The 20,965-nt window shown below is 43.0% G+C and overlaps 2 protein-coding genes across 7 annotated transcripts in view; both read left to right on the top strand.

Moving 5' to 3' along the window:
* The window catches only part of LOC103218110 (UDP-glucuronosyltransferase 1A6), a 104,311-nt gene extending 94,914 nt beyond the window's left edge, over nucleotides 1-9,397 (top strand). For all 5 annotated transcript variants that reach the window (XM_007966703.3, XM_073020142.1, XM_073020143.1 and 2 more), the window contains 4 exons: nucleotides 2,816-2,947; nucleotides 3,642-3,729; nucleotides 4,013-4,232; nucleotides 8,373-9,397. In XM_007966703.3, the coding sequence (XP_007964894.3) occupies nucleotides 2,816-2,947; nucleotides 3,642-3,729; nucleotides 4,013-4,232; nucleotides 8,373-8,670 (738 nt within the window). In that variant the 3' untranslated portion in view covers nucleotides 8,671-9,397. The remainder of the gene's footprint in view (nucleotides 1-2,815; nucleotides 2,948-3,641; nucleotides 3,730-4,012; nucleotides 4,233-8,372) is intronic.
* Nucleotides 9,398-11,809: 2,412 nt separating this feature from the next.
* Nucleotides 11,810-20,965, top strand: part of MROH2A (maestro heat like repeat family member 2A) — a 65,078-nt gene continuing 55,922 nt past the window's right edge. Inside the window, exons 1-3 of one of the 2 annotated variants that reach the window (XM_007966716.3) lie at nucleotides 11,810-11,842; nucleotides 15,753-15,860; nucleotides 16,078-16,259. In XM_007966716.3, the coding sequence (XP_007964907.3) occupies nucleotides 15,767-15,860; nucleotides 16,078-16,259 (276 nt within the window). In that variant the 5' untranslated portion in view covers nucleotides 11,810-11,842; nucleotides 15,753-15,766. Of the gene's footprint in view, nucleotides 11,843-14,736; nucleotides 14,889-15,752; nucleotides 15,861-16,077; nucleotides 16,260-20,965 lie in introns of those variants that run through there. The other variant, XM_073020146.1, reaches the window with a different exon arrangement.

The raw sequence follows: 20,965 nt of genomic DNA on the forward strand, positions 1-20,965 counted from the left end.
GGAAGTTCTCTCATTCAGGGGGATCTCACCTTTTTTTTTAAGGGAATCAATGGTGGGGGATTAGAGTGTTATTTTCAGTTAGTATGTTGCTTCACTCTTTGGTCATTCCAGTAACTGTGAAGTCAGGGCGAAGTTTAAGGGAAGCTTTGCCAAGTAGGGGATGGACTTCACCTTTATTGAGCCTCATAATAGCTGGCTGAGGTAGGAGTTGGCCATGATGACAACTTCTCTGCAGTTTGCCCTGCGTGAATCTCTAGATGAACTTTTGTGCCATTTAAACTTTCATGATCTCCTGCTATTTAACTTCGGACGTTTATGGACTTTTATGTGGGTTCAATTATGTGTGAATCACATCCTGCTGATTGCTGAGTGGGCATGGGAGGGTGTGCCTGGAGAATTTAGACTCGGCCCTTTCCAGATGAGCTTCAGTATAAGAGTGGGTTTCGTAAAGAGCAAAGGTCTTAGGAAATTTGAGTAAGCCATTCACCATCACTCAGAAGAAAGCTTGAAGAGCACTTGGAAATGAGCTCTCTCTCCCCAAGAAAGAGGGAGAGAGAAGGGAGAGATGTGGGGCAGACCCTAGGGAGGAAGGAGTTCAGAAAAACCATCCTCAGGGTGTTCTTGCTACAAACCAAAAATGCAGCATGGTGGTGGGGAGGATGACTCTGTCCTCCCTGACCTTTTAGATGACCCCCAGGGAAAAGGCCAAGACAAGGCCCTTAAGAGCCAGAGGACTCATGAGGGCCTGGGGCTGGTGAGAGTGGCAGGGAGAGGGGGCTCACCTTGTGGGAAGGATGGTCAGTGTCTGGGGCTTTCCTGGTCATGTTCCAAATCAGGCTTGGCAGGAGTCCTACTGTGCAAATCGCGTTTGCTGAGCCCTGTCAGAGGTCTCCTGTGGCTCACATCCAGGGTGAACAGTGTCCTGGCTTTCTCAGGACTGTTCAGGTTTTAGCACTGAAAGTCACATGTCCCAGGGAACCCCTCAATTCTGGGCAAGCCCTGCCACATCACACAACCTTACTAGTGCCCTCAGTATTCTTTAGAAACGTAAAACCGTAGACTCAGCGATCCCATTACTGGGTATATACCCAAAGAAATAGAAATCATTCTACTGTAAAGACATTTGCACATATTTGTTTATCGCAGCACTATTCACAGTAACAAAGTCATGGAACCAACCCAGACGCCCATCAATGATAGATTGGATAAAGAAAATGTGGTATGTATACAACGTAGAATACTATGCAGCCATGAAAAGGAACAAGATCATGTTCTTTGCAAGGACAAGGCTGCAAGCCATCATCCTCAGCAAACTCACACAGGAACAGAAAATCAAACACCGCATGTTCTCACTCATAAGTGGGAGTTGAACAATGAGAATGCACAGACACAGGGAGGGGAACAACACATGCCGGAGCCTCTTGAGGGGTGGGAGGGGGTGAGGGGAGGAACTTAGAGGACAGCATAGGTGCAGCAAACCACCATGGCATATGTATCCCAGAACTTAAAGTAAATAATAATAACAATAAATAAACCCATAAAGCCATTTGAGAGACTTTTGGGGGATTCATTGGACCACTGAAATCTACTGTGGGAAAATAATTGCCATGCTGATGAAACAGGAAAACTTTCCTTGTCCCCCTGACAGGGCGTGTGACAGCAGGAGGGGCTCACTTTCTCAGTGCCCCGCTGCTCAGACCTCTAGGGGAGCATACAGATGGGCAGATTGTGGGGCTCTGACCTCACAGGCAGTGTCTGGAGGTGGATGTTTACAGCTCCTGAAGCCCCAGTGGGCATGTGTTACAGTGTTCTTTTAGTTTTGCCCTCTATAGGTGGCTTGTGTTAACCAGCTCAGTTACACCCTCTACCTTGTCGCAAGGACAGAGGGCTTTCTGTGTCCTGGGGTCTTGCCTTGGTGTACCAGAAGAATCGAATCACACCTGGGCTTGGAGAATGAGTGCAAAGATTTATTGAGTGGAGGTAGTTTACAGCAGATGGAGGAAGCCGTAAGGGGATGGAATGGGAAGGTTTTCCCCTGGAGTCGGACCACTCGGTGGCCCAGGCTCGGTGGCCTGGGCTCTCCTCCGACTGCCCCAGCCAAACTCCACATTGTTCTGCTGGTCGGTGGCCTACCAGTGCCTGTTGGTGAGTTCTTCTCGACGTCCAGCCGTCCTTGCCTCCCTCCGCTGATGTGCTCCTCCCGATGTCCAGCCGCGTGTGTGTCTGCCTGCTAGGGTCTTAGGGTTTTTATAAGCACATGATGGGGGCGTGGCAGGCCAGGGTGGTTTTGGGAAATGCAACATTTAGGCACGAAAACAAAAATACCTGTCCTCACCTAGGTCTGTGGGCACAGGTCTGGGGGTGGAGCCCTCGCCAGGGACCACACCCTCTTTTACCCAGAACTTCCCTTCCCTACTTCCACATCATTTAAAGGGACCATGCCCTTCCCAGCTTTTCCCTTCTGTATCACTGATGATGTGCTCTGTGCCCTCAAAGTGGAATTATCACGGTATGTATGTATAGGTGTGTGCATGTGTGTGCATGTACCTGTGCTTTGCTTTTGGAAAATTAGCACATTAACTGAATTTTGCATCTCAAGGATAATTCTGTAAGCAAGAACCCTTCCTCCTTTAGAAGGAAGTAAAGGAGAGGAAAATGCTATAAAACTTACGTATTAATAACTTTTTACTCTATCTCGAATACACATGCCTTTAATCATATTCTTAAGAGGAAGATATCTAATTCATAACTTACCGTATGTAGTTGTCAAAGAATATGAGAAAAAACTAACTGAAAATTTTTCTTCTGGCTCTAGGAATTTGAAGCCTACATTAATGCTTCTGGAGAACATGGAATTGTGGTTTTCTCTTTGGGATCAATGGTCGCAGAAATTCCAGAGAAGAAAGCTATGGCAATTGCTGATGCTTTGGGCAAAATCCCTCAGACAGTAAGAAGATTCTATACTACGGCCTCATATCTATTTTCACAGGAGCTCTAACCCCAGACTTCCAGCTTCCAGATTAATTCTCTGAGTTGGAACTTTAAATTTGGCTTTTCCCTGCCACTTCCTAACTATTAATCCAAAGGGTTTTTTGTTGTTGTTGTTGTGGTGGTGGTTGTCATTGTTTTCAATTTGACTCTCACATACTCGGTTAAACTATCATCCACCACACTCGGAAGTCTCATTTTCTCTAAGAGACTCAAAAGTATATTAGGGAGAATTTATTTAAAAATAAAATAAATGGGATATTGTTTCTTCATATTAAATAGGAGCATTTCTCCAAAAAGCTGTTGGTTAGGACATTGAATTTATGTCTTATATTTTTGCTCTTATAGTTCTGCATCCACTTGTTTTATTAAGCAAACTTTCCCTTGAAGTGCAGGAAAGTGAAAAAAATCCTAAGTGCACAACTTTATAAATTGTCACAAATTCACGTAGTGCATACTCCCTTGTAACTAAACCTCCAAAACAAGATGCTGAAAGTTGCCAGTCCTCAGAAGCCTTCATAGTTGCCGAGCCTCCCACTCTGTTAAAGGTTATGTTCCTTCAGAGGACCCCCCTTTTCTAGTTAGTATAGCAGATTTGTTTTCTAATCATATTATGTTCTTTCTTTGCATTCTGTTCTTTTTGCCCCTTGAAGGTCCTGTGGCGGTACACTGGAACCCCACCATCAAATCTTGCGAACAATACGATACTTGTTAAGTGGCTACCCCAAAACGATCTTCTTGGTATGTTGGGAGGATTGGATGTGTAGGTCAAACGAGGGTCAAATTAAGAAAATGGCTTAAGCACAGCTATTCTAAAGGATTGTTGAGCTTAAAAATATTACGGCCAACGTATCCTACATTGCTTTTTATCTACTGGGGTATCTCAACTCACATTTTCTTCTGCAAATTTCTGCAAGGGCATGTGAGTAACACTGAGTCTTTGGAGTGTTTTCAGAACCTAGATGTGTCTGACTGTGAAACTCAGAGACGTAACTGCTGACATCCTCCCTACTTTGCACCTCAGGTCACCCAATGACCCGTGCCTTTATCACCCATGCTGGTTCCCATGGTATTTATGAAGGCATATGCAATGGCGTTCCCATGGTGATGATGCCCTTGTTTGGTGATCAGATGGACAATGCAAAGCGCATGGAGACTAAGGGAGCTGGAGTGACCCTGAATGTTCTTGAAATGACTTCTGAAGATTTAGAAAATGCCCTAAAAGCAGTCATCAATGACAAAAGGTAAGAGAGAAGATACAGAAGAATACTGTACTTTGGCCATGGCATTCATGATAAAATTGTTTCAAATATGGAAATATTTATGTGGCATTTAATAGCATTGTTTCAAATATAAAAACAAATACATAAAAATCTGGATCTTTTTTTTTTTTGGGATGGAGTCTCGCTCTGTTGTCTAGGCTGGAGTGCAGTGGTGCGATCTTGGCTCACTGCAACCTCCACCTCCCATGTTCAAGCAATTCTCCTGCCTCAGCCTCATGAGTAGCTGGGATTACAGGTGCCTGGCACCATGCCCGGCTAATTTTTGTGTTTTTTAGTAGAGATGGGGATTCACCATGTTGGCCAGGCTGGTCTAGAATTCCTGACTTCAGGTGATCCACCTGCCTCGGCCTCCCAAAGTGCTGGAATTACAGGCGTGAGCCACCGCATCTGACTTGAATTTATAAATAAGATAATTTAGAAGTTATTATTCACTTTATAAAAGGATTCTTTAGTTCCTATATAATTTATTATAGAATTTATTTAGAGTTTTATTCCCCTGGTAGATTTAAAACTCCAATTTATATTTAAAAAGTTGCCATAATAGACATCTGATCCATAAGTTTTCTGCACAGAAAGAAATGCTCCATTATAAGAAGCATAGTATCTATAAGAGAAAAACAACTCAAATGCTTACAAGTACAGCTTTTTGCAGCACTGGAACCTCTGAGAAATTTTGTCCATGGAGTTTATGAATGAAGGAGCCATAAGATATCACAGACAAAGGCTTAGAGTAAAAACAAAGGAAAATTTGTTCAAATGTGGCCCTGAAAACGATTCAAAGGGCAAATGATTTCTGGATTAAAGTTAGTATATTACTGTCAATCTCACTGGTAATAGGCTTATCGGAACCTTATGGGAAGAAGTGGTGGCCAGTGGTAGATTTCATCCAGCAGTAGATACTGTGTGCATGTGTGCATGCGCATTTATGCATGTGGCTGTGCTCATGTGTGGGTGCACGCGTGTGCATTCATATGAGTGTGTGTGTGTGCCTGTGTTTATGAGCGTGTCCATTACTTTCTCCCATGGTTACCTCCTTCAGAAAGAAGCAGCAGTCAGGAAGACAGATATGAAGAGCTGGAGCATGTTCAGATGAGAGGAGATAGAACACAGGGGGACACACCAGCTTGAGCAAGGGACAACAGGGGAAGACTGATGACTGACTTCCCACTTTTGAGGTGCTCATGTGTGTTTGGTGCCACTGGATAAGAGATAAAAGTTGGCTGGGCACCGTGGCACACGCCTGTAGTCCCAGCCACTCAGGAGGCAAAGGTGGGAGGATTGCTTGAGCCCAGAAGTTGGAGGCTGCTGTGAGCCATGATCATGCCACCACACTCCAGCAACCTGGGCAACAGAGTGAGACCTTTTCAAAAAAAGAAAAAAAAAAAAAAGAAAAAAAGAAAAGTCCACATGACCTGAGCATCACGTGCCCAGAATGTTGGGTGGTGTGGTCCCATTCCTTCCTTCCAGCGGCTTCTTCTGGCCACCTCAATGTCAGGATGTCCTGCTCACACATCAATACCATTAAAACCTGACTTCTTTCCCTGTGCTGATGAAGCTCCTTCTTGAGGCTCACATTATGGATATAATTTTGATTATTTGTTCAGCGATATAGATAACTACTTGTAACCTATGAACGACTTGGTGAAAATTCTCTAATACATTATTTTTTTAAAAAACACAAATCAGTGAGCTCAAGTTATTAACTAACTTTCATCTATTCACTTTCAAGCCATCCCTATCTGATTGTGAATCTCCATGATTCCAACACTCTGAGCTGGGGACAGCACCTACACAAAATAAAGAGAAGTGGAAAATCTTCAAACATCAGTTTATGCAGACAACCAGGTCATAATAGGTGCTCAGTTACTATTGAATGAATGAATGAAAGTTCTGGCCAGGCGCGGTGGCACATGCCTGTAATCCCAACACTTTGGGAGGCCGAGGCAGGCGGATCACTTGAGGTCAGGAGTTCGAAACCAGACTGGCCAACATAAAGAAATCTTATCTCTACCAAAAATAAAAAATAAAAAAATTAGCCAGGCATGGTGGTGCGTGCCTGTAATCCCAGCTATTTGGGAGGCTGAGGCAGGAAAATCACTTGAATCTGAGAGGCGGAGGTTGCAGTGAGCAGAGATTGCGCCACTCCCCTCCAGTCTGGGCGACAGAGTTAGACTCCATCTTATTAAAAAAAAAAAAAAAAAAGGAAGGTTCCAAGAAAATCCATCTTAAGGTTTATGTAAAAGGAAGATGGTATTGAACGTGATTTACGGTCAAATACTAATATTACATTATAACAATGTTTCCAAATAACATTACAGATATGTTTAAAGACGGTGTTCTTGCATTGCTGTAAAGAAATACCCAAGACTGGGTAATTTATAAAGAAAAGGGGTTTCTTTGGCTTGTGGTTCTGTAGGCTATACAGGAAGCATAGTGCTGACATCACTTGGCTGCTGGGGGAGCCTCAGGGAGATTTTACTCATGGCAGAAGGCAATGCGGGAACTTGCATGTCACATGGCAGGAGTGAGAGGGAGTTGGGGGGAAGGTGCCACATGCTTTTTAATGACCAACTCCCATAAGAACTCGTGAGAACTCACTATCAGGAAGACAGCACTAAGCCACAAGGGATCCGACCGCATGACCCAAACACCTCCCACCAGGCCCCATCTCCAGCATTGGGGATTACAATTCAACATGAGATCTGAGTGTGGACAAATATCCAAACTATATTAGTCAACAGTGATCATAATTAGTCTGAATAGGAGTGTCTTTTTTTTTCCTTTCTTTTCCCTTTTCTTTTCTACTTCCTCCTCCTTTTCCCTCTCCTCTTCAGCCTCCTCTTCATTCCTCTAGCACCAAGGGTTGAAGCAGCTAACCTGTTTTGGATTGAGATGTTCTGTTTGGGCTATTGACACTGTCCAGAATAAACAGAAATCCATTTTGCAGTAAGTGGCTGCACAGACACAGCCTCATGCTAAATCTAGCACCCAGATAGTTTAATGTTTCAATGACTGAATTACAAATAGATCATCACCTTGGATTTGGCACTTACAAATGACTTTTACCTTGGCCAGAGGTGGTTGTTTACAACTTCAAATAGGAGACTATTCATAATTTCTGACATGACCTTTTCCTTTCTTTATTTTACTGTATGAAAGTATAACGAAATTTCTCACAAAAATGTCACTAAAAAGAAAAGAAGAAAAGTAGGAAGCAAGGTTAAAATATTTCTAAAATATAATTTTGGTCCTTCTTTTTTTACCTCCTTCCCTCTCTCCCTCCCTCCTTCCCTCTCTCCCTCTCTTCCTCCCTTCCTCTCTTCCTTGCTTCCTTCCCTCCTTCTCTTCCTTTTTTTTCAAGAGATCAAGAACATTTATTAAGAATAAGGTTTGTTTTTTTTTTTTTTTTTTTTTTTTTTTTTTGAGGTGGAGTGTAGCTCTGTCGCCCAGGCTGGAGTGCAGTGGCCGGATCTCAGCTCACTGCAAGCTCCGCCTCCCGGGTTCACGCCATTCTCCGGCCTCAGCCTCCCGAGTAGCTGGGACTACAGGCGCCCGCCACCTCGCCCGGCTAGTTTTTTGTATTTTTTAGTAGAGACGGGGTTTCACCGTGTGAACCAGGATGGTCTCGATCTCCTGACCTCGTGATCCGCCCGTCTCGGCCTCCCAAAGTGCTGGGATTACAGGCTTGAGCCACCGCGCCCGGCCATAAGAATAAGGTTCTTAATTATAACCTTGAGGTTATAATAGTAACACAGCCTGGGCAGCACAGTAAGACCCTGTTTCTACAAAAAATTTCAAACTTCGCCAGACATAGGGGTGCATGACTGTAATTCCAGCTACTCTGGAGGCTGAGGCAGGAGGATGGCTTGAGCCCAGGAGTTGGAGCCTGCAGTGAGCCATGACTGTGCCACTGCACTCCAGCCTGGGGAATAGGGCAAGACTCTGTATCTAAAAACAACAACAATAACAACAATAATAGAAACAGGTTTCCTTTCCCAAGTTTGGAAAATCTGGTAGTCTTCCTAGGCAGCAACAAGCATCAAGAGAGGATTGTTCATACCACAGGTGTTCCAGGCATAACGGAACTGTCTTTGTGTTTAGCTACAAGGAGAACATCATGCACCTCTCCAGCCTTCACAAGGACCGCCCGGTGGAGCCACTGGACCTGGCCGTGTTCTGGGTGGAGTTTGTGATGAGGCACAAGGGCGCACCACACCTGCGCCCCGCAGCCCATGACCTCACCTGGTACCAATACCATTCCTTGGACGTGATCGGTTTCCTCCTGGCCATCGTGCTGACAGTGGCCTTCATCGCCTTTAAATGTTGTGCCTATGGCTACCGGAAATGCTTCGGGAAAAAAGGGCGAGTTAAGAAAGCCCACAAATTCAAGACCCATTGAGAAGCTGGTGGGAAATAAGGTAAAATTTTGAACCATTCCCTAGTCAGTTCCAAACTTGAAAACAGAATCAGTGTTAAATTCATTTTATTCTTAAGGAAATACTTTGCATAAATTAATCAGCCCCAGAGTGCTTTAAAAAATTATCTTAAATAAAAATAATAGAATCACTAGTCAGTAAAGATAGTTGAATATGTATCGTGCCCCCTCCGGTGTCTTCGATCAGGATGACACGTGCCATCTTTCAGAGGATGTGCAGACAGGCTGGCGTTCTACATGCCTTTTCTTACTCAGAAACATGACCTGTTTGGGAGTGCAGGATTCAAAGGTGGTCCCACTGCTGCCCCTATTGCAAATGGCAGTTTTAATCTTATCTTTTGGCTTCTGTAGATGGTTGCGATTGATCCTTAACCAGTAATGGTTGGTTCTCATCTCTGTCCGTGCTTCATAGGCGCCCCCTTGTGTGTTTAAAGAGGGGAAACTCTGTACCTTTAGAGCATAGGTGAAATGAGTGAATGGCTTGGAGTGCACTGACAACAGCATACGATCTATTGCTTTGGGGAAAAAGAATGATGCTGTAAAATTGATGGGTGGTGTGTTTGAGAAGATAATCATTGCTTATGTCAAATGGAGCTGAATTTCATAAAAACCCAAAATACAGTGATGAAGTGCTGGGCAAGCGTATTTTTTTCTTATGTTCCCTGCAACTAATAAATTTATATAAATTCTATTTGTGTTTTCTCTTCATTGGTGTTGCATTTATTTATTGTTGTGTTTTCTAATTACAAAGGTAATGCATGATTATGACAGAAAGTTTGGAAAATATAGAGGTTCACACACATATGCCCTCATTGCGTGCACACATATAAATGCACGAGAAAAGAAAAATAGCCAGTAATCACATTTCCCAGAAACAACCCCAGTTACAATTGTGGCAGATACACATACTTATAAATACTGCAGAAATATCAAGTATACCTAGTATTTGCTAACACTCTTCTACTCTGTCATGAACATTCATCCAAGGTGTTTTTGTACAATTAATTCATTTTCAGTGGCCAAGCAGTATTCTATTTCATGGATATACCAGGATTTATTTAACCACAACTTCTGGTTGGATTCACTTTTATTATTTTGTTTTAAAAAAAAAAAAAAAAAAAAAAGGCTGGGTACAGTGGCTCACGCCTGTAATCCCAACATTTTGGGAGGCTGAGGTGGGTGGATCACCTAAGATCGGGAGTTTGAGACCAGCCTGGCCAATATGGTGAAACCCCATCTCTACTAAAAAATACAAAAAATTAGCCGGGTGTCGTCGCCAGCACCTGTAATCCCAGCTACTCAGAAGGCTGAGTTCAAGGACAATTGCTTGAACTGGGGTGGGGGGCGGGGGTTGTGGGAGGGCCAGAGGTTGCAGCGAATCCAGATCACACCACTGCACTCCAGCCTGGATGACAGAGCGAGACTCTCTCTAAACAAACAAACAAAACAAACCTCACTGGACATCCTAGTAGCTAAGTCTTTCCACATATTCATGATTATTTCTGTTGGAAAGTGCTTTACAACAAATTGCTAGTTCTCTCAGTCTGGGTTCCCCTGAGATAAGGATTCAAGGGCCAGGAGTTTACTTAGGAAGTAAAGGAAACACTGATAGAGGAGTGGTAGAGTGAGAAGGGGTGATGGCCATCAACAACCGGCTCTCTTCTGGGCAATTGGAGCTTAATCCTGCTGGGTGACTCTGGGAGCCAGTGGAGAAAAGACACCCTAGACTTATCCCAATGAGGAGCACGGCTGTTGGGTGCTTGAATACTTGCCTCCTCAGTGATCGAGACATACTCCCAGGTAGTAGTAATTTCTCTGCACTTCCATTTGGCCACAAAGGGGGCTCTGAAAGTCAGAGAGAGCTGACGAGAAAAACACACACCCTTGTGACTGAAGAGGTGCCACAGGGGATCTGTGTGGGGCACCACCTGCATTGCTACCCTGGGCAGATAGCTTGAGAAATCCCCACACTGCATCCCCAAACTGTTACTATCAGTGTGTGAGGGAGACAGGTTCCCACACCCTCATTAGCACAAAGTACTATCCTGAAAAAGAAAGCCTGTCAGTTTGATAGGAGAAAAGCAGGATCTTGTTTACAATGTGCTTTTATTATTGTTATTATTAGAGGTTGCATTTCTTTTCAAGCCGATGAGCCGTCTATGTTTATTTTTTGGAGGATACCCTTTTGCCCACTTTGCTATTGAAGTGTATTACCCTGAGGATTTGGTAAGAGTGTTTATTGCATTCACCAGAATATCCTTTTTGTCATGTACTGTATTTTCTCTACTTTTTTTTTTTTTTTTTTGCCTTGTTTTACTTTTTTGTTTTGTATTACAAGCAAAGTTTTAAATCTGTAAGCTTCAAATTGGAGTTGGGGTGGTGCAGAGAGTGAAGATTTCAGCTAGTTCCCTGACCCCAGCTCCATCTCCTTCCTGAGGCAGTGGCTGGAACACATTCTGCCCACTATTTCCCTCTCTACATCCTTTAGGCTGTGCAGTGACCCCTCAACTACGTTCACCCTCCTAAAAAGCCCTTCCTAGTCCACCCGGGGCCCATCTCCCGGCCTCACTGCCCCTGGCTCCTTGACGCCCGACCTCTCTCAGGGACCCCAAGGTGCTGTGAGCTCCAGCCAGCTCATGCTCATTTGCACCTTCGTGTCTGTAGCGCTGAGGCACTCTTGTTTACAAGTGAGAGAACCCAATTCCAGATACCTTAAGCATAAAGAGTATTTTTGTAAGGAGGCAGGCTTCTGACGACGGGGGGCTCACAGCCAGGACTGCGCTGGGTGGAGCCTCCCCTTCTCCCTCCTGTCCCTGTTGGGTCAGAGCGCCAGCTTCCTCTTCCCTCTCCTCAGGGTCTTTTCGGCCCCTCAGTCCCCATATCCCTCTGCCCTAGCTCCCAAGATCCCACAGGAGACAGACTGGATTCTCTCTGGCCTAGAGTGCCTCCTTCTTGAAAGTCAGAATCTGATCGTCCAGCTGGATCAGGTGTGCACTCCCTGTCCAACCATCAATGCTGAGAGGGATTACCGAGAGAAAAGCATGGCTCCCACCGTCCCATTACTGTGGCTGCTTGGGCCAGGGGAGAGGGAACCTTGTGAGCTGGGCAGAATCCACCTTGTAGAGGCTGCCTCTGGGTCAGTGATATGGTTTGGCCGTGTCCCACCCAAATCTCATCTTGAGTTGTAATTCCCATTACCCACATGTGTCATTAGAGGGACCCGGTGGGAAGTAATTTGAATTATGGGGGCGGTTATCTCCATGCTCTTTGTGTGATAGTGAGTTCTCACAGCATCTGATGGTTTTATAGGGGGCTTTTCCCCTCTTGCTCATACTTTCTCTTGTCTGCCACCTTGTAAGATGTGCCCTTGCTCCTCCTTCACCTTCTGCCATGATTGTGAGGCCTCCCCAGCCATGTGGAACTGTGAGTCCATGAAACCTCTTTTTCTTTTCTTTTCTTTTCTTTTTTTTTTTTGAGACGGAGTCTCACTCTGTCGCCCAGGATGGAGTGCAGTGGCCGGATCTCAGCTCACTGCAAGCTTGGCCTCCCGGATTTACACCATTCTCCTGCTTCAGCCTCCCAAGTAGCTGGTACTACAGGCGCCCGCCACCTCGCCCGGCTAGTTTTTTGTATTTTTTAGTAGACACGGGGTTTTACCGTGTTAGCCAGGATGGTCTCAATTTCCTGACCACGTGATCCGCCCGTCTCGGCCTCCCAAAGTGCTGGGCTTACAGGCTTGAGCCACTGTGCCCGGCCGAAACCTCTTTTTCTTTGTAAATTACCCAGTCTTGGGTATTTTTTCATAGCAGTATGAAAATGGACTAATACAGTCAGCTTCTGCACAGTATTTCCATTTTCCCACATTATGTCTTGGCCCTTTTGTGTATTTAAGCTCACAGGATGCTACAAATAAAGTGTTTTCTTATTTCCTGGGTAGTTCCCACACAAGTAGAGGTGCAAAGTGCCATAGAGTGACAGCATCTAAGAGAAGCTGATTTTGTAAGTGGATTGTTGAGTTCAATATTGTTGTCATAATCAGAAAAAAATGTATTTACTTTTTTTTTTTTTTTTTTTTTTGAGATGGAGTCTCACTCTGTTGCCCAGGCTGGAGTGCAGTGGTGTGATCTTGGCTCACTGCAACCTCTGCCTCCTGGGTTCAAGCGATTCTTCCTGCCTCACCCTCCCGAGTAACTGGGATTACAGGCACACGCCACCCCACCACGCCCAGCTAATTTTTGTATTTTTTAGTAGAGAGGGGGTTTCCCTATGAAAAAAAGTATTTTCAATTTGGAAAACCAAGAAGAGCCCACTTCTTCCTCCCTGGTCTTGCTGTCTTCATGTCCTCTCTAGATAACATGCTCTGGGGCCTCTTACTTTTGGCCATGGCTTACACACTCACCCTGTGTGTAATTTAAAAATGACCCCTTTCTCCACTCCTCCTGATTGCCATATCCTTCACAATGTGACTTTGCAATTCTTCTCATGAAAAGGAGGAATCTATTTCTCCAGCTTGTGGGTCCTGGCTGGCCTGTGACCTGCCCTGGCTGACAGAACGTGGCAGGTGACCAGCACTGGTTTCAAGTCTAGGCCTCATATTCCCTTCATATTCCCTCCCACTGTCTCAGAACCCTGCCCAGCTGCTATGAGAACAGCCTGGGCGAGTCCTGCTGCATGATGTCCCCATCATCCTAGTCACTGCAGCCAATAGTGAGCCAATGGCCAACCCCCCAGCTGTCTGAGATGCATGAGGAGACTCTAGTTGTGCTTGGCTGGACAAAGCACAGATCCACAGACTCGTGCAGGTGACTCATACACTTGTCAACAATAATAATCGGTTGTTTTCAGTCATTAAATTTTGAGGTGGTTTGTTACACAGCAATTGCTGACACATTCACTTCTGGCTCTAAATGTATCACGTTTCATGTGTTGAGTCCGAAGACCTTCAGAGGACAGAGATGTGTTCCACCTACCCTATATCCACTGCAGTATGGAAAGTCATGCTTAGCTGCACACAGTAGGCATGCAGTCTGGGCCCATGGAATGGACTTGGCAACCACCTCACCTGAGTGATCTTTCAAAGGGAAAAGAAGGCTCAGTGGGGAGTGGAAGGAGGTAGTGCATAGGGGCACTCCTGTGAAAGAAGGGGCATGGGATAGCTGCTCGTGTCTATTTCATGTTGATCAATGTATCTCCAAGTGCAGAACTAGGAACAATGCAGAAATTTTATAGGGAAGAAACGTTGGGTGTGATAAGAAAGCTCATTTTCTAACCATCTGAATTCCATGAAGTAGAAAGAGACTAGTCCTGAGAGTAATGAGCTCCCTTGTATTAGAGGTGTCCGAGCACAGGCTGAGGAAATCCCATTTGGCTGGATGGGCAAACTTGGAGTGGGAATTCCACATAAGCAGCCTTGCCCCTAGATGTCTCTGAGTTTTGTTCCTGTTGTCTTGCAGTGCCTAGAAAGGTTTCCCAAAGACAATATTTCATTGTTCTACCTATGATCTGGATCATCTCTCCTAGCTACAAATGACAGGGAAATCCTTTGGGCTCCACTTTTGGTTTAGGAAATGAGGGTGCCTCCTATCCTACTTGTCTTTGATGTTCCTTATCTTGTAAGTATTGTGATAGTGGGAATCCACTTTCTTCTCTTGCAGTCATCCAGTCCCTGGGAAGGAGGAGTACTTTCCCCAGGGCCTCTCAGTCTGCCCCTCCTCTCGTCTCCAACTGTCCTGACCACACCTCCCTATCCAGGGCTCTCATGACTGTGTTCCCCTGGGACTCGGTTGTAAGCCATCCCCACTTCTACCATCTCCCTTTCCCAAACAGGCCCCTGTACTTCAGTACACACATGTGAGTAACAGATATGTTGATTGGCAGCATAATGTGGAGTTTTCACCCCAGAGTCCTGTGCGCTCTTCAAAGCCCTGGGTTGATAGAGACTCAGGGAGGCAGTTGGATCTCAAAGTTCCAAGGGTCTGGGATCTAACGGTGATAGTTCTAGTGAAACCCTCCCACCCTGCCAGGAGGCCCATTCCTATAAGAAACATGACTGAAGAGCCCAACTGTCTCACTTTGACAACCAATTCTGCCATTTGCATTTCCATTGATGTGTATTGGGCAAAGAGCGGAGCTTTTTCTTGTGGTTAGTTTCTGTTTAATCCAGAAGAGGACCCTAAGGAAAGGTCAGTATTTAGGTCCCAGAGTAGCTCTTTAAAATCCTTTAAAGGAAAACAGAGTATGGGATAGTAAAGGGCCGTGGAATGGATCTTTGAGGATCAAGGAACTTGGGACAGGAGGAGAAATGATCTGAGAGTCTTTATTCCACCATCTTGACATCTATGTTGGTGATTCTCAATTTTTAAGAAGCTGTAGATATTGAGAAAACCCCTTAAAGGAGATACGAGAGATGCTGATATGGATTTCTCATTAGCCGTTAATTATCAGTGTCTAGAAGAGAGGGAGAGAAGGCTCTATTAAACCAAGGATATTATCTATTGCTGTGTAACAAATTATCATAAACTCAGTGGCTTAAAAGAACATCCATTGATTATCTTATGGTTTCATGGGCCAGGAGTCTGGGCATGGCTTTCCTTGGTCTTTTGTTTAGGGTCTCAGAGCCTGCAGTCCTTTCCGGAGTTCAACTTCCTCTTCCAAGCTCATGTACTTATTGGAGAATTCAGTTTCTTATGGTTGTAGGACTGAGTCCCTCAGTTCCTTGCTACATGGCCCTCACCACAGGCAGTTTGCATCATGGCTGTTTACTTTTGAAGACCAGTAGAATGTTTCTTTTCAATCTGCTAAGAGGGACTCTCATGTGGCATAATGTGATCATGGGAATGACATCCCACCATCTTTGCCATATGATGTAATCCACTCGAGAGAGGGTCACCCATCACCTTTGCCATATTCTATTGGTTAGAAGGCAGTCACAGGTTACACCCACACACCCTCAAGGGGATGGCTTTATTGAAGGGTATGGGTCATTGGGGTCATCCTAGGGTGTGTTATCACACCCTGTACTTTACAAATTCTGTTGATCTCAAAAGAGCTTGAGGAAGAGATGACGGAAGCCATTACAGAAGCAGCAGTAGACTCGAGTGAGGAGGTGTCAGAGGAAAGAGACGACCTGGGGACTTTTGAATCAGATGACAGTGGTAAGAATGTCACCCACATCTCTGCTTTCCTGCCCCATTTCAGACACTAACTCTTTAGGTCTCCCTAGGCCTAGGTCTCCCTTTCTCCATCTGCACAGTGGACATCACTCCACACATGAAGCTGGAGCTGCACAGGTGGAGGCAAGGCCAGGGACACAAGGGCACCTCCTGTCATGGTCATTTCCACACTGCACCTGGGTGACCTTTGTTTTCATAGGTACCTTTCAACAAGTCGTGAACCTCCTGGACATCATTGACAGTGAATCGGCAAAGACGGACACGACAGGGGCAGGCCTTGACATGCGGAAGACCCTGGCCTCGGTGATAATCACGGAGAAGGCTACCACTGAGCCTTCTGTGGTGATAAACACTCTCATCCGCTGCCTGCAGGTGTCAGAGGTAGGGCACATTACCCACTGAGCTCAGCCACCTTTAGCTGTGTGTGCATCCATCCACCACCCAACACATAGTTAGTGACTCTCAGAGTTGTGGTGCATGGTACTGGGATACAGAGATGGGCAAGACTGTGAGGTGCTTACTCCCTGAGGACCAATTGGGACCTGGGATGTTCATAAGTTTTAAAAGTTCCCTTGTATTCTGACACAGTGGGTTTGGGAGCCATTGTTCTAGAGCACATGAGCTGAGTTGCAAAGATGTTGAGCCAGTGGGCATGGGAGAGTAAAGATACACCAGACACAGGGTGAAGGGATGTTTGCCTAGTGGGGAGATGCTTAGCTGGGTTAGGGGGCTGGGGTAGAGGACGTTGGAGGGAGTGATACAAAGTGCAACCAGAGGCCATGGTGGATTTGTACAGACAAGGTTTGCATCACCTTGTACCAGACAAGGTTTTGGACTAGACAGGGTTTTGACCAGAGCTGATCCAAACCTTGCTGGGCCCCAGCCCCAGAGTTTCTGATTCAGTATGTCTGGGGTGGAGCCTGAACTTCTAACAAGTTCCCAGGTGATGCTGAGGCTGATCTGGAGAGCATACTTTGAGAACTGTTGGATTTTAGACTACCCTTTTATCTTGGAGTGGGTAACAAAGGGGTGGTATGAACAGAAGAGCTTATTTATAAAAAGCTTTATTATTTTTGTTGGATTTGGATTTGCATTTGCATTTTCTCCCTTTTATTTTTAGTTGACACATAATAATTGTACATATTTATAGAATACGAAGTGATATTTCAGAACATGTATACAATGTGTAGTGACCGAATCAGGGTAATTAGTATATCCATCACTGCAAACATTTATCATTTCTTTGTGCTGCAAGCATTCAAAACGGTTTCTTCTAGTGTTTTGAAAATATACAATCAATCATTGTTAATTATATTCATAACCTAAAGTGCTATAGAACACGAGAACTTATTCCTTCTCTCCAGCTGTAATTTTGTATCTTTTAATCAACTTCTCCCTATCCTCCCCGATCCTACCTTTGCCATACCCTAATACCGAAATCCTACTCTTGACTTCTATGAGCTCACCATTTTTATAGCTCCCATATATGAGTGAGAACATGGGGTATTTATCTATCTGTGCCTGACTTATTTCACTTGACATAATGTCCTCCAGTTTCATTCATGTTACTGTGAATGACAGGGTTTCATTCTTTTTTATGGTTGAATAATATTCCATTGTCTGTATATGCCACATTTTATTTATCCCTTCATCCATTGATGGGCACTTAGGTTGATTCCATATCTTGGCTATTGTGAACAGTATTGCAATAAACATGAAAATGCAACTATCTTTCCGATATATTGTTGTGAGATATGCTCTTTCTATACCCAGCTTGTTGAGTTTTTTTTAAAAAATCATAAAGGGTTGTTGAATTTATCAAATACTTTTTCAGCATATATTGAAATGATCATATGATTGTTGTTCTTGGCTCTGTTAATGTGATGTATCACATTTATTGAATTGCATGTATTGGACCATCCTTACATCCTTGGGATGAATCCCACTTGATCATGGTGAATGATCTTTTAATTGTGTTGTTGAATTCAGTTTTCTAATGTTTTGTTGAGGATTTCTACATCTATGCTCATCACAGATATTGGCCTGTAGTTTTCTTTTCTTGTTGTGTTCTTGTCTGGTTTTTGTATCAGGGTAATGCTGGCCTTGTAGTATGAGTTTGGAAGTATTCCCTCCTTATCCATATTTTTTTTTTGAATGGTTTGAGTAGAATTGGTATTTGTTTTTATTTAATGTTTGGTAGAATTCAGCAGTGAATCCATCTAGTCTTGAGCTTTTCTTTGATGAGAAACTATTCCTGTCTCAATCTCATTATTCAATATTGGTTCATTGGAGTTTTCTATTTCCTCATTGTTCAATCTTGGTAGGCTGTATGTGTCCAGGAATTTGTTTCCTATATGTTTTCAAATTTGTTGGCATGTAGTTGTTCATAACTCTAATAACTCTAATAATTCTTTGTATTTCTTTTATTTATTTATTTTGGTGACAGAGTCTCATGCTGTTGCCCAGGCTGGAGTGAAGTGGCGCAGTCTCAGCTCACTGCAACCTCTGCCTTCCAGGTTCAAGCAATTCTCCTGCCTCAGCCTCCCAAGTAGCGGGATTACAGGCACGCACTACCATGCCCAGCTAATTTTTGTATTTTTGGTAGAGGCAGGATTTTGCTATGTTAACCAGGCTGGTCTCAAACTCCTGACCTCAAGTGATGGCTGCCCACTTCAGCCTCCCAAATTTCCGGAATTACAGATGTGAGTGCTGAGATTACAGACATGAGCCAGTGTGCCCAGCCAGTTATTTGTATTTCTGCCAGTCTCAGTTATGTCTCCTTTCATTTCTGATTTTACTTATTTCGGTCTTCACTCTTTTTTTTTTTTACTCTAGCTAAATGTTTATCAATTTTGTTTATTTTTTCAAAAACTCAACTTTTCTTTTGTTCCTCTGTATTGTTTTATTAGTCTTGATTTTGTTTATTTCTGCACTGAACTCTTGTCCTTCTTCAAATTTTGGGTTTGGTATATTCTTGCTTTTTTAGTTCCTTAATGTGTATCATTAGGTTGCTTATTTGAAGTCTTTCTACTTTGTTTATATTGGCTTTTATTGCCATAAACTTCCCTGTTAGTACTGCTTTTGCTGTATTCAATAGATTTTTGTATGTTAGATTTCTGTTTCCATTCGTTTCAAGAAAATTTTAAATTTCCTTCTTAATTTCTTTATTGACCCAATGGTCATCCAGCAATATATTGCATAATTTCTATGTGTTTGTATATTTTCCAAAGTTTTTCTGTGGTTGATTTCTAGTTTTATTCCATTGTGGTCAGAAAAAGTAATATGATTTATACTTTGATGAATTTGTTGAGACTTGTTTTGTGGCTCAATATATGGTATATTCTGGAGAATATTCCATGTGCTGATGAGAAGAATGTGCATTCTGCAGCCATTGGATGAAGTGTTCTGTAAACGTCATTTAAGCCTGTTTGATCTAGTGTGTATTTTAACTGTGATGTTTCTTCATTGATTTTCTGTCTGAATAATCAGTCCATTACTGAGAATGTGGTGTTTAAGTCCCCTACCATTATTGTATTGCAGTATATCTCTCCCTTTATATGTATTAATGTTTGATTTATATACTTTGAAGCTCCTGTGTTGGGTGCATAGATATTTATAGTTATTATATCCTCTTGCTGAATTGATCCCTTTATCATTATATAGTGACCTTCTTTGTCTCTTTTATAGTCTTTGATTTGTAGTCTATTTTATCTGATGTAAATATTGTTACTTCTGCTCTTTTTTGGTTTCCAGTTGTATGGAATATCTTTTTCCATCTTTTGTTGGCATGTAGTTGTTCATAACTCTAATAACTCTAATAATTCTTTGTATTTCTTTTATTTATTTGTTTATTTTGGTGACAGAGTCTCATGCTGTTGCCCAGGCTGGAGTGAAGTGGTGCAATCTCAGGTCACTGCGACTTTCATTTTCAGTCTGTGTGTCTTTATAGGTGAAGTGGGTTTCTTGCAGGCAGTGTATAGTTGGGTCTTTGTTTCTTTATCTGTTCAGCCACTCTTTGTCTTACACTTGGAGAGTTGAATTCATTTACATTCAGTGTTATTACTGATAAGTAAAGACTTGTTACTGCCAGTATGTTGTTTGCTTTCTGTTTGTTTTGTAATTCCTCTCTTCCTTTCTTTCATACTGTTTTTCTTTGTGGTTCAGGAATTGTTTTTCTGGTAGTATGTTTTAGGTAACTGATTTTTATTTTTAGTGAGTATATTATAGAATTTTGCATTGTGGTTAACACAAGGGTTGCTAAAAATATCTTATACAAGTTATTTTAAAGAGATGACAATTTATCTTAGACCACAAAGCAAAAATAGGAACAAGAAAAAATTTAGAAACTTGCATTTAATAACTCCATCACTTCCACATTTGACTTCATATCAACTCAGTTTACATCTTTTTATATTGCCTCTCTTCATCTCTTCACAAGTTGCTACAGGTATTATTATTTTCAATTATTGTTTCTATTGAAACAATCATATTGTTTTCAATACATTTCTAGAGTTACAAGTGGATTACCCACAATTATGGTATTAGAGTATTCTGAGTTTGCCCATGTACTTAATTTTACCAGTGATTTTGCGCCTTCAAACATTATCTTTTGTCACATTCGTGTTTTCTTCCTTCGGACTGAAAAACTCCTGGCATTTCTGGTGGTGGTAAATTCTCTCAAATTTTGTTCGTCTTGGAAATACTTTATTTCTCCTTCATATTTTAAGGATAGCTTTGCTGGATGCAGTATTTTTGGAAGGCAGGGTTTTTTACTTTAATATTTTGAAAATGTCATCTTACTCCCTCTTGGCCTGTATGGTTTCCATTGAGAAGTCTGTTGTCAGATGAATTGGAGTTCCTTTTTATGTTATCTGTTTCTTTTCTCTTGCCACTTTTAGAATCCTCTTTTTGTCCTGTCAAACTCTTTGAGAGTTTGATTATAGTATGCCTTGGAGAAATCTTATTTGGGCTGAATCTTTTTGTTGTTCTCTGACATTCCTATACTTGAATATTAATCTCTTTCTCATGTTTTGGACAGTTTTCCATTATTATTGCTTTGAATAAGCTTTCTACCTCCTGTTCAACTC

This window comes from Chlorocebus sabaeus, chromosome 10 (genome assembly GCF_047675955.1).
Source record: "Chlorocebus sabaeus isolate Y175 chromosome 10, mChlSab1.0.hap1, whole genome shotgun sequence".
In the NCBI taxonomy this organism is placed as follows: Eukaryota; Metazoa; Chordata; class Mammalia; order Primates; family Cercopithecidae; genus Chlorocebus; species Chlorocebus sabaeus.